The sequence below is a fragment of the Xyrauchen texanus genome, chromosome 9 (assembly GCF_025860055.1).
Source record: "Xyrauchen texanus isolate HMW12.3.18 chromosome 9, RBS_HiC_50CHRs, whole genome shotgun sequence".
Lineage (NCBI taxonomy): Eukaryota > Metazoa > Chordata > Actinopteri > Cypriniformes > Catostomidae > Xyrauchen > Xyrauchen texanus.
The window spans coordinates 33,934,683-33,946,748 of record NC_068284.1 but is presented as its reverse complement, the minus strand read 5'-3'; the positions used below and the strand labels follow the sequence as shown (position 1 = coordinate 33,946,748).

Genomic DNA, 12,066 nt, shown 5'->3' with positions numbered 1-12,066 from the left:
ACTATGATCTTAATCCAGGGGGCCTCAGTAAGGGGTGCCTGTGTCTTCTAGCCTGTATGTTTTTGAATCACTTTCATGAAAGTATTCTTGTTTAACTGATTCCTTTTGTATTGAGCTACAAAAACATTCCCCCATTTGTTCCCCCCCAAAAAAGGTAAATAGCCATGTGGATGCTTAATGCTGCTGCTAGTGCAGGGCATTAGCCTCTTGTCATTTGGCCTCTTAAGGTTCATGGTGACAGGTGTTATTAGATTGAGCGTCAGCTTAGTTTCCTGTGGAGTTGGTCCATTTTCACAAGGGCTGGGAGAGGAAAAGCCCTTCGCTGTTGGTCTGAGATCAGCATACTGTCTGACACCACAGGAGGTAAAGAGTCCTGAAAACAAGCACCTCCTCTGTGTCCCATTAGCCTCTCAGCCTGACTATAAATTAAAACAAACATGTGCATCCAAAAAAATGCTTAATGTCTGGTCGAGAGCAAGATGACTGAGAAAGTCATTTTAAATTAAAGACAAACGTTAAGTCTTTTTGTGGTGGTGAGACACAAACGGGAACAGTTATGGGGAGCTGCTCTTTTCTGCTGAGGGTTGTTTTGTGTTTGTCTGGGACTCTGCAGGGAGTAGGCGAGCTTGTTCCTGGGCTACAGCCGTTGAAGTGTGAGTGGAGGGGCGGGTGGAGCAGTTTAGCTGGAGGTTACCTCATGGGCCAGTGAAGAGGGGGAATGCTGGGATTGGGGGCTGGCGGAGGGGGTCGGGGGCTGGGTAGGGCTACTACTGCGGCTCCCCTTGGTGCCAGACTTGGCCATCTGCTGTTGAAGCTGCGAGATCATGAGCTCCATCTTCTCTCTGGCCTCCCGCTCTCTGCACAGCTCTTCTTGCAGTTCCTGGCGTTCCATCTCAGCACGCTCGAGACGACAGCGCAGCTCGCACAGCTAGACACGGAGAGAGCGAGAAGTTAGAGATAGAGACACACAAACACAAACTACCCCCAAATACAGAAGATACACTGGCTGACAGGAAGTGAACAAAAAACAGGTGGACAATCTGAAATTGTAGAGCTAGTCTCAGTGACAATGTCTGGGGAACAATCCAGCTGTATACCACCACACATACTGTATAGACCCTGTTTACACCTGGTATTACCATCTATCTCTGATGAACAAGTGGTCAGACAAGACTGAACAGATGTTTTCTCACACCTAGCCGGCAAAGTTTAAAACCTTTATTTTGGTACAATGAGTGCTTGTGTTGGCGGTCCTTCTGGCCCCGCCTCAGGACGCATTAGCACTAAAACTGCAAATGCAATGTGGCCATATCCATCCCTTACCACCTCTGAAAGAGAGTGATTCAATTGCAAAACACATTGGACCCCATTTACACCTATATTTAGCAATGTTAAAGGAATATACTGGGTTCAATACAAGTTAAAGCAATAGTTCACAGAAAAGTAAAAATTCAGTCATTATTTACTCCCAAAAGACTTTATTTTTATTTTTAACACAGATATATATATATATATATATATATATTTTAAATGTGCACAGTGATCGGGGTGAGTGGGGACTGTGTGAACTGCTGCTCTATTGCACTCTCATGAACACACAGGAGAGCAATGGTCTGTCAAGATTTTCACATAAAAATCAATTAAATTTCGGTTTGTTTCACACCAAACCATATCGTACCCATTCAGAACAAGACATGAGTTGCATACAATAATTTATTAGACTTCTGAATTATACTTTTGTGTCTTTCTAAAGCTTGAAGAGGTGGTTACCATAAAATCCCATTGTATGATCACTGAAAACAAATGTTTTCCAAATTTCTCCCTTTGTGTACTGAAAAAGGAAGTAAAACAGGAGTGAGTAAGCAATGGCTAAATTTCCATTTCTGGGTGAATTATCCCTTTAAGCTTAATCGCTCTTTTGCAATAGCGAAGTGAATGGGGCCAGTTATTAAACATTAAACAGATAAATAATGCAATTATACAGACTGTTTCAAAAGAATTGCCATGATTCCAGGATTCCAAAATCCCTGATTTTGTCAGATTCAAATCATGTTAACAGCTTTTGGCTATACATCTGAAATATGTATTTTAATGTTTGTGGACTGGCCCCAATCACTTCCATTGTAAGTGCCTTACTGTAACCGCAGGTTTATTTTATTTATTTTTTATAAATAAACAAGGGCAAATTTGAAATCATATTTTGTGGTAATCAACATATGCCACAAATGCTGTCGATTGTGATTAACTTGTATTGAACCAGGATCATTCCTAATAGCAGGTCTACACAGGACTGATTATAGACACACACAGTAAATCAGTAGTCCTCAATCTGTAGTATGCATACCACGCCAACTAGTTGGTTCACCTCTGGACATTTTGAATAGTGTATTTAAAATTAAAATAGTCTTTTTCCTTTTCTATTTCTAATTTCTGATCCGTTTGTAATTTTTTTAATAGATTTGTGTGAGTCATCAAAACACAAATGCCAGTGCTCAGCAGTGTGGGACCTCATAGGCTTCTTGCGTGTTAGGTGGTATTTAACTGGTCTGATTTGATCAGTCAAGGTCCATGATCTGAAAAGTTTAAGAACCACTGTACTAAATGATTGTGAGCAGTTGAAATTCAGACATTAGGGCCAGTGTGCAAATCAGCCAGAGACTGCCTCTCCATCTCAGCGTGCGTGTGTTTATCTCTCCAGCTACTGAATCACACCCACACAAGAGATGAGCTGTGATGATGCATGCAGCTCTGTTGCATGGAGTACAGGAATAATTGACCGTATTATTGTGCAGTGGCATCACACAGTTATTCCGTCCTGCTCTGGTCCATGCATGTACCTGTGCGTTGTATTGCGCCTCCTGTTCTTTTGGTTGGCAGGCACAGCTCTGCTGCCTGAGCTGCTCCAGTCTGTGTTCCAGCTGCCTCTGCTCCTGCCGCACCTCCCCCAGTCTCTGAGCATGCTCAGTGTGCACTGCCTCCAGCTCATTCTGGAGTTCCAGCTGCTCTGCAGACAACTCCCTCAGCCTGGCTGCCTCACCCCCGCGCACTGCCTCCAGCTCCTGCACGCACACACACATGCGTCTAACAATGTTTTGCAAAGGATGTGGGTTTGTTGGTGGACAAGTCAGGAGTGATAACTTGGCCTTCACCTTCACACTCACTCTAACCTGGTCGTTCTCTCTCTCCACAGGACTATAAGAGCCTCTCAGATACACAACTAGTCCATCTTTCTGGCTCTGTTCCAAACCCTAGTGAGCTGCCTATACAGACAAGCATTTTTATACATCAAAATTATGTTTCTGGTTCATTAGTTCCATCTAATGAATGAGGAAAATTAACTATTTCACCAAATATTTCTCATTGTTAGCTTAGCAACATGCTAACATCAAACTCCATTGGAATCAACTGTGTTTGTCAAATCTCCCATAGAATTGTGTGCTCTTTGGTGCATGTGAGTAATGTTTAATTTACCGTTAGTTGCTGCTTATATAAAGTGTTTCAAATCAGGCAGTTTTTACAGTTAGGATGCTGCCTTAGAAACAGCTGCCTATGAAGACAGTAGACAGAGAGGTAGGTCATTAGGGTTTGGAATAGAGCTTTAGAGTGTCTCAGGAAGGGTAAATGCAGCTAATATGGCTGGCTCACCATCTCCAGCTGAAGCTGTTTCTGAAGGGTGGAGTTGAGTTTTTCTTGCTGCCGACGGTACATCTGCACAATCTCCAGCATGATCCTGTCTTTGTCGTCCTCTGTACCATCTTTACCCACCGTGGGAGCGGGGGCGTGCTGCTTACCACCTAGGCTGGTCTCCATGGTGACTGGTGGAGGAGGTTGGCGGCACTCGTGCGCATTGCCCGTTTGTTGGGATTTGGCCTCCTCAGCGATGGGGAAAAGGGATGCAGGAAGATCTGAGGAAGAGGGAGGAAAAGAGTTAAAGCATCCATAGTCACACACACACACTTATCTCTGTCATGTGTTGAATTGTCTGTGTGACTAATTCTCTGTGGGTGTTTCTTTTTGAAGGTCAGTGTGGAAGGGAAGCGCTGGAAGTATCACACAGAAATGCGAGACATGAAACAGCCAGTGAAGAAAAGAGAAAAGAGGAGAGATCTACAGTATTTTTTAACATGCCGCTAAGGAACATAAGGGTAAGGTTGGGAACTGAGAACTAGTTCTTACATGTACATATAAGAAAAAAAGAAACAACCACCAAATTACTTTCAGTTCCATTAGTGGTTCTCGAGCATGCATTCCATCGCAGATTGGGGCAGGAAATACTCAAAATATACAAATACATACATATGCACTCACTTAACACTTCATTAGGAACCCCTGTCCACCTACATATTCATGTGAATATCTAATCAGCCAACCACGTGGCAGCAGTGCAATGCAAAAAATTATGCAGATATGGGTCAGGACAGGAGCTTCAGTTAATGCTTCAGTTAATGTTCACATCAAACATCATAATTGTGGAAAAAATTGGGAAAATCTTAGTGATTTCAACTGTGGCATGATTGTTGGTGCTAGTCGGCCTGGATTGAGTATTTCCGTAACTGCTGATCTTCTGGGATTTTCACGCACAACAGTCTCTAGAGTTTACTCAGAATGGTGCCAAAAACAAAAATCATGCAGTTATCAGTAGTTCTGTGAACACAAATGCCTTGTTCATGAGAGAGGTCAACGGAGAATGGCCAGACTGGTTCGAGCAGACAGAAAGGCTACGGTAACTCAGATAACCACTGTGAACAACTGTAGAGAGCAGAATAGCATCTTAGAACAACACATCAAACCTTGAGTCGGATGGGCTACAACAGCAGAAGACCACATTGGGAACTTTATTAGGACCATAGTGTTCCTAATGAAGTGCTAAGTGAGGGTTTATGATTGATAGATTGACTGGTTATATATTAACATTGTCAGTGTTCATCATTCGGTTCACAAGTCAGAGGAAAAGAAGTTAGATTCAGTACTCAGATCGCTCCTCAGTATTTTCTACTGCATTGGCATGAGATGCTGTATGGTGGAAAGGGTGTGTGTGTGTGTGCCAAAATTATGTTTAAAAAAGGCATGAACCATTTGACATATCCCACCCACAATTTCAGTAGGAAATACTTCAACAGACCAAAGATAACAGCACTCGTCAAGGCTCGTCATGAGACTGAAATCAGTGTTGTTCATATGATGTAAAATTATGACTTTTGTTGTACTAAGTGGTTTTATAAAAATAAATGAATTGAACAAATCAAATATGGTAAAACATTTTGTTTAGTATTTTTATCTACATAGTTAAGACCAATTATTGGATTGCATTTATGATCCCTCTCTGCCTAATTAAGTGTCTGCACTGAGGAGAGTAAATGCAAAAAGAATTGCTTATTTCCAAATAGCTCTTCATCTAAAAAAAAAGCATTAATGGAATCGTTAAGGAACAAGAATCGTTAAAAGGAATTGGAACAAGAATCATTAAATTCCTCACAATTCCCATCTCTTCATAAGGGGACACATACGCAAACCCAAACAAGCAGAGAGCTCCCATGGTCACACACACACATGCACTCTACAAACAAATCACTCGCACCGCAGACAGGCAAAACAGCAACAGCCTAGCATGTATGTTTATGTGAGCAATACGAGGGTCCAGAGGGACTGACTGAGAGGGAAGAGCTCATTTAAATGTAGGACAGGCAGAGCGGAATAACATCCTCACTCTACTCCTAGCCTCTACTGTGACTAAGACCAGTCTGTCACACTCAAACACACACGAATGAGCCAGATACAGAATAAGAGAGACAGATAAAGTAAGAGAGGAAGAGGGAAACAGGTTGGACATGGGTAAAAGAAGGAAACCAAAGAAATGAAGGAAAAGAGGAAGGGGGGAGCAAAGAGAGAAAAAGGGAAGAGAGAGAGAGAGAGAGAGAGAGAGAGAGAGAGAGAGAGAGAGAAACAATAAGTAGAGAGGAGTGAAGTACAGTTATGGGGGGGATATTACCGAAGAGTGAGCAGACAGAGAGAAGTAAGAGGCTATGTGGCAGTGGTGAAGCCTGGAGACCCCTCCCCCAGCACTCTGTGCTACAGCAATCTGACACATACAGGGACGACAGCAGCCTCTATTCATTCTTGCTTTCCACTGGCAACTATAAAATGTGAGTTGTATTAATCATTAGCTAGACACTCTCTCCAGCCCCTCACCCTCTGTGGGTGTCAAGCACATGTCCCTGAACCTCCGATCTCTAAAGGTGTGTCATTATTTTGCATCATATTCACATCTGATTAATGCATGCATGTTGTTTTGCTTGCAGTCATTAATTTACTAAAAAGATTTAAAGTGCACAAATGTGTAATATTGCTGGGTAAATTGTTTGCACTGACCTATGGAAGGCTGGCTGCCATGGGCGAATGTTCTCCTGCTGTAGTGTTGTTTGAGCAGGGCCCCCAGAAACTCATGGCTCACCTCCCCCTCCTTTTGCAGGGACACGTTTGGAGCAACCATCTTATCGTATGTGTACAGGTAGTAACTGCAAACACAAGAAAAACTCTTAGATTGGTGCCACAGTTTAACATATACAACATAACAAAAAAAAACTGGGGCCCCAACTGCAATGAACCAGCTTTGGGGGGCCAGCTTGCAAAAGGTTGAGAACCCCTGAGATAGATTAACATTTGCAAACAGATTAACATTTATAAAAACAAAGGGGTCTAGTTCAAGTGTGTTTTCCTTTTTTCTTATCGATTGACTCAAGCTTTCAGGTCAACCGCACTTATTTTCCAACAAGGTTTAAATTAAAACATCCCAAATTGAATTTTACAGCATTCCAAAGTCAAGGCAAATCAGTCCACTCGGCAACCATCTTTGGAAAGCTCCTGGGCAGCTATTTTCAATGGACACAAGCGGCATATAAAGTACAGATCCTATTAACTTGAATGGGGAAAGACCGAATAACATCATCAGTTAAATTTAACAATGATAATATCATAAATTCTAGTTCTTTAGCTCAGATCAAGATAAATATATATATATTTTTCAGGCTGGTCCAGCAAGATATAGAAATGTCCATGACTTTTAATGATTTAAATCATTTCCATGACTTTTCAAGGCCTGTATATCCCTATTTTAAAAATCCCTGATATTTCCAGGTTTTCCATGACCGTGTGAACCCTGTTTTACATTTTCTGAAAAAAAAAAAAAAAACAATGTGAGTGATGCTTGTCCATGTAAAACTAACAAGCACAAAGCTTATTCTGATCACTTGGAAAAGTAATGGCACACCTTTCCTCAACAAACCACACAATTTGAGGCATCCTTCATGCCCACAGCACAAACGGTGAGGGACGACTTGCGCCAAAGTTTAATACTTAGGGCTAGGGTATTTGTTAAAATTTCTTGCCACAGCAAGGACCACATGGGCTGAATTCTCAGAGTTTAGACAGGGGTAAATCAAGCCTACAGGGAATGCTTAGGTTGTACCTCGGGTGGATGATGGGGCCGTGTCCTGGTTCCTCTTTGATGTCAGCAAACATTCGATTGAACACAAGTGAAGACTGGGAGTTACCCTGTACACATACACACAGGTGTGCATCAATATTAATGAAGCACATTAAGGGTGTTAGAATAAGAAATGGACTGTTTGAGCTGCAAATAAAAATAAAAATCTACACCTATTTGGGCATGAATAATACACAAGTTCTTTACACACAGAATATCAAGCGTGTTTTGCACAGGAGCAGTCACATGGAAAAAATGACACACAAATTTACAAACACAGACAAACTTAGTGAAGGGACAGAGGATGCCTGAAGCACAGTAAACTGAGGGCAATACAAACATCCTGATGTAATGTCAAGTATTCATGAGAAGAGCTCAACTATCATTGGTCGCAGAACACATACTGACAAGAAAAGCACTGAGAAGAAGAAACACTAATGAAGGAAAAGCGAAATAGTGTATTTAGTCAAAGAGTGTGGGTGGGTTTCTAGCCATTTGATTGTAAATATAAAGTCCGGGTGAATCATCTTGGGGGTGGAAAATATGAGGCCCTGTTTACACCAGGAATTAACATTTGATTTTGGTGATCCGATCTCCGAAGTGGCCAGCCTAGACAGATTTTGTCAAGGGCAGGGTCTCTAATTTCATGACTACAATCTCTCTCATTTTTAGTGAATGCAAGATATCTATCAAATATAGTCTGCTTGAATTTTAATCTTGAAGCAAATAGCAATTTGAGCAAAGTGCTCCGTTATTTTAGTTAAATACCTGTATTAAATGAACATAAGATTAACTTTCAGTTTAATTTTCCAATTTTGGATTGGACGATTTTGATATTTTAAAGTCACTTGTAACCGGCAAAGTTTAAGCCATTGTTTTAGCGCAATGATTAATTGACATGCGAGTAAAGCCCTAGGTTTGCTTCCATTTTGATGCAAACACTCAGAGTCTGAGTACAGTCGAACACGAGCCTGTCAAAGTATAGTCCATATAACAAAGTTGGTGCATGTGCGCAATGAGACACCAGACTTTCTCTTCACGAGTTTAGACCCACAAAAATGTATTTATATTCCTTCAGACTCGAGTTATACAAATGTAGGTATCTCCAGACCTCCTCACACATGTGCTCTTGACTTGCACATCCACTGTTGTTGTTTTAACCTTCATCTCCTGATATTTATCGGCAATTACATCATCTTCTAGTGCTTCTTCGTGACAGCAACGGCTCAAACGTGAGTGTTGCCACCTTGTGGACCCACTAATTAGTGTAAATAACTCCAGGCGCATGCGCATTCTGTGCGTTCGAAGATACACAGTTAGAAAAATCGGGCTGCCACATTCAATGCGTAAGCACTCTGATGATGAGATTTGCGCCACGCGTCCTGTATACGGATGCTCAAAATACACTTTGGGCTTAAGTGGTCCTTTGTTGTTGTCCGAGACACTTCGGGATGGATTAGCTACAAATGTGATGTGGTTACGTGTTTTATTGAATTCCTCCAAATGTCATTTGAGTAATCGGATCCCAAAACTTTTTAGAACCAGTTAACACCTGCATATCATCTTGTGATCATATCACAAAAAAACAGATTGAATGAGATATGGAAATGTTTCCTGCTTGTGACTGTATAAGGAAGAGAGCAAGGACAATTTCTAGATAAACAGAGGCACCGTTCTCTGCATTAACATACATTACATTTACATTTATGCATTTGGCAGACGCTTTTACCCAAAGCGACTTACAGTGCACTTATTACAGGGACAATCCCACAGGAGCAACCTGGATTTAAGTGCCTTGCTCAAAGACACAATGGTGGTGGCTGTGGGGATCGAACCAGCAAACTTCTGATTACCAGTTATGTGCTTTAGCCCACTACGCTGCCACCACTCCGTATGCCTATGCTTGTGTGTGTATATATATGTAAAGCAGTGTATTACATTTGACAGCACCTTTTTCTCACAGACACTATCAGACAGCTTGCTGTTGGGAGGGGAAGGGGCAGGACTGGACTTCCGCCCATGACTGTTGTCATCGACCACCTTCTGTAGGAAACACAAAAGCACATGCCTTATGAAGACACCCACATTCAGTGCAGTGGATGTGAAAAGTACAAACACACACATCTACTCACATACACACTCACGCAACTCAAACTGTCACGCACTGTGTTCAACAAACAGGCTACTGCTGAGCAGCTTGTACATGTGTGTGTGTGTGGGTGAGTCTGTGTCACACATAGTGAATCCAGGGCAAGCACAGTGCTGATGGTTATCTGTAACAGACAGAGCTTAATATAGCCAACACTCATCGTGAAGACAATGGTTGTCATCAGGCATGTATTCCTAATGCATTCAATCTGCAATATCCTCTCTTTAGAAGACTAAATCAGAAAGCACAACACCCTTCCTCTTCCCTTCATCAGTGAGACACTGACAGTAGAGATTGGGTGGGCGCCAGAGACATGTTTAATCTGGAGTAAATTACAACTTCCTCCAGACTATGGGATCTCCCGTTTCCTAAAGAATGAATGGCAATATCGTCGCACAACATTAAACTAGCTGTACAGTGGCAGGGTGACATGGCAACCCGCCCCCTTGGTGTTAAACACTAGAAAATGTGTGTGTGGGGTCTGTTTTTCTTGAGGGAAGAGGAGGACTGCAGCATGAGGGAGGGGTGGGCTGGAACAATGAGCACACTGCAGTGGTGAGCCTGTCTAACCTTGAGAAGCACACACGTCCAGCAATGTGTCTACTGACCCATCTCTCCATACTTCATGACCCAGCCAACACTCCTCCTCACCCGTGACACATGCAATCACGCAGTCTCTGATCTATCTTCGTCCTATTCATGGTCTGCGAACTCAAGTATGCATATCTCACAAGCTAATAAATGTACAACCTGGTTACAATGATGGGAATCATAAGAAATTTAATGATTCAGGTTCTGATTCCGAATCCACTTAACAATTCTGTTTCCTTAATGGTTCCATTCATAACACTTTTAGTACTCTTTAAGGAACAAATATGAGTAAATAAGGATTCTTATTGTTTTCTCTGCCCTCAGCTCTCTGCTGCCAAATTGTTACAGAACAGATTTATGCAAAGACCTTTTAAGATATTGTATTCATTCATTTATATAAAATATCACTAATTATTTTTGTTGTGAAAACGCTATACAAAAAAATTACTTGACTTGCACTGAAAAAAAATATTTTGTGGTTACAGTAAATATAGCAGACAAGATTAAGTAGCTCCGTTCTCCTCAAGTACATGAGGAAATTACACTGGAACAGGTACCTTGTTCTCTCCCTCACACAACCACATAAAATATACAGTAAATCCTCCATATGTACACATGGCCTGATATATATACAAAGACTTGTATGCATGTTCTTTAGCATTGGTGTAAAAAAGTGCCAGCTGGGAAAGTAATGTAAACAGATGTGTTTCCTTATTCTGGTTTGTTTGTAAATGCCGACGTGAATTTCAGAGGTGGTTATTTCTCGTTTAAGCCACTCCAGATCCCAAATCCTGCAGATCAGGTCGTTATTAGTTTTTCTCCTGTCTCTCTACCAGGGACACAACACCTCAGCTGTCTCTAATCTCTTTTTAATGAGTGTGTTATTGAAGGCGCGCACGCACACACACACACACACACACACACACACACACACACACAGAGCGTTATCTACTGTAACACTACATACTTCACTGTTGACAAATGTCACTAACACAAATCCCTTAAGACTAGATGTGCCTTCAAAACACTAACACACAAACACCCTGAGGACACAAAGTCTGTTTGTTACAAGCATATGTGATATGCAAAATTCTGCAAAAAAGTGGGTGAGAAAGATAGACAGTCCAATTCACAAACGGCGGGAATTAGCATTCCAGTAGCTCACTCATCTGAACTTTACCCCTGTTGCTCCTAATCCATCAACACACCACAAACACAAGCATGCTCCCTTCATTCTCCAGTGCCAGGGTCGATCACTGGATGATCCAACAGCCATGTGCTGTTCCCTCTTAAGGGTTGAGAAAGGTTCTTATTTGAAACCGGTTCCAATTTCTTTTTTATAAACTGGAGCCGTATGATTTTTATGACTTTTGGTTCTGTAAACAGTTCTTGAACATGTATTTTTCCACCAGTGCATATAGAACACTCTACAAAATATTTTTTGTTTGTTTAGAATTTGTTATATATAGTTACAGTAGGACCAATCTAAACTCGATAATACATTAATTGTATAAAATATATGCAATTAATATAGGTTCGTAATATAGGTGTCTCATAGAAAATATACAAAATGTATGGATTTGAGATAGATATGAATGTCATGAAAGCTTGATTTAAAATATTTAAATGTTGATGAATTACTACACTGTTAAGAATTTCCTCTATGTTTGTTAATGGCTAATGGAAGTATAAAGTGTCATGAATATATTATTAGTGGCATATAAAGGAGATTAGTCAGTATTACTTTTAGGATTAATGCCTTTTTCACACAACAATTATCAGAAGATTTTCCAGATGATTATCTATATATATCGGGTTTTTACAGATATAAATAGGATTGCTC

General features: G+C 41.1%; 1 protein-coding gene across 1 annotated transcript in view; it reads right to left on the bottom strand.

The window, feature by feature from the left end:
• Positions 1-661: 661 nt before the first annotated feature.
• Positions 662-12,066, bottom strand: part of LOC127649198 (ski-like protein) — a 28,977-nt gene continuing 17,572 nt past the window's right edge. Inside the window, exons 2-7 of the mRNA XM_052134192.1 lie at positions 9,434-9,526; positions 7,466-7,551; positions 6,370-6,515; positions 3,646-3,905; positions 2,838-3,059; positions 662-928 (exon numbers count right to left, since the gene is read on the bottom strand). Of these exons, the coding sequence (XP_051990152.1) occupies positions 680-928; positions 2,838-3,059; positions 3,646-3,905; positions 6,370-6,515; positions 7,466-7,551; positions 9,434-9,526 (1,056 nt within the window). The 3' untranslated portion in view covers positions 662-679. The remainder of the gene's footprint in view (positions 929-2,837; positions 3,060-3,645; positions 3,906-6,369; positions 6,516-7,465; positions 7,552-9,433; positions 9,527-12,066) is intronic.